Source organism: Merops nubicus, unplaced genomic scaffold, assembly GCF_000691845.1.
Source record: "Merops nubicus isolate BGI_N331 unplaced genomic scaffold, ASM69184v1 scaffold30507, whole genome shotgun sequence".
Taxonomy (NCBI): domain Eukaryota; kingdom Metazoa; phylum Chordata; class Aves; order Coraciiformes; family Meropidae; genus Merops; species Merops nubicus.
In genome coordinates, this window is record NW_008620163.1 from 1,903 (window position 1) to 2,363 (window position 461).

The 461-nt window shown below is 64.2% G+C and overlaps 1 protein-coding gene across 1 annotated transcript in view; it reads left to right on the plus strand.

Annotated features, from left to right (window-relative positions):
* The window catches only part of LOC103776527 (phosphatidylinositol 4-phosphate 3-kinase C2 domain-containing subunit beta-like), a gene marked incomplete at both ends in the record, with an annotated part of 2,245 nt that extends 1,806 nt beyond the window's left edge, over positions 1 to 439 (plus strand). The window contains 2 exons of the mRNA XM_008944038.1: positions 71 to 180; positions 305 to 439. Of these exons, the coding sequence (XP_008942286.1) occupies positions 71 to 180; positions 305 to 439 (245 nt within the window). The remainder of the gene's footprint in view (positions 1 to 70; positions 181 to 304) is intronic.
* Between the last annotated feature and the right edge of the window lie 22 nt (positions 440 to 461).

Below are 461 nucleotides of genomic sequence, written 5' to 3' on the forward strand. Positions count from 1 at the left end.
CCGGGTTTAGGGTTTCAGATCTCCACCCACCAGGGGCAGCAGGTTTCAAACCATTACACTTGCCTCACAGATGCTGTCCTGTGGCATCCCCGAGCTCTCCGACCTGGAGGACCTCAAGTACGTCTATGATGCCTTGAGGCCACAGGACTCTGATGCTGATGCCACCACCTACTTCACCAGGTAGAGGACAGGGGTGGGCGATGGGGCGGGAGAGGACGGAGGGAGCCGTGGGACGCGGGCGCCGGCTCTGGCTCGGCACGCTGAGGGGCTCCCCCGTGCTGAGCCCGTGGTGGCCTCGTGGCAGGTTGATCGAGTCCAGCTTGGGCAGCGTGGCCACCAAGCTCAACTTCTTCATCCACAACCTGGCGCAGATGAAGTTCACGGGCTCTGAGAGCCGCCCGACCCTCTCCTTCGCCCCCCGCACGCACACCCTCAAGACGTCCGGCCGGATCCGCGACGTC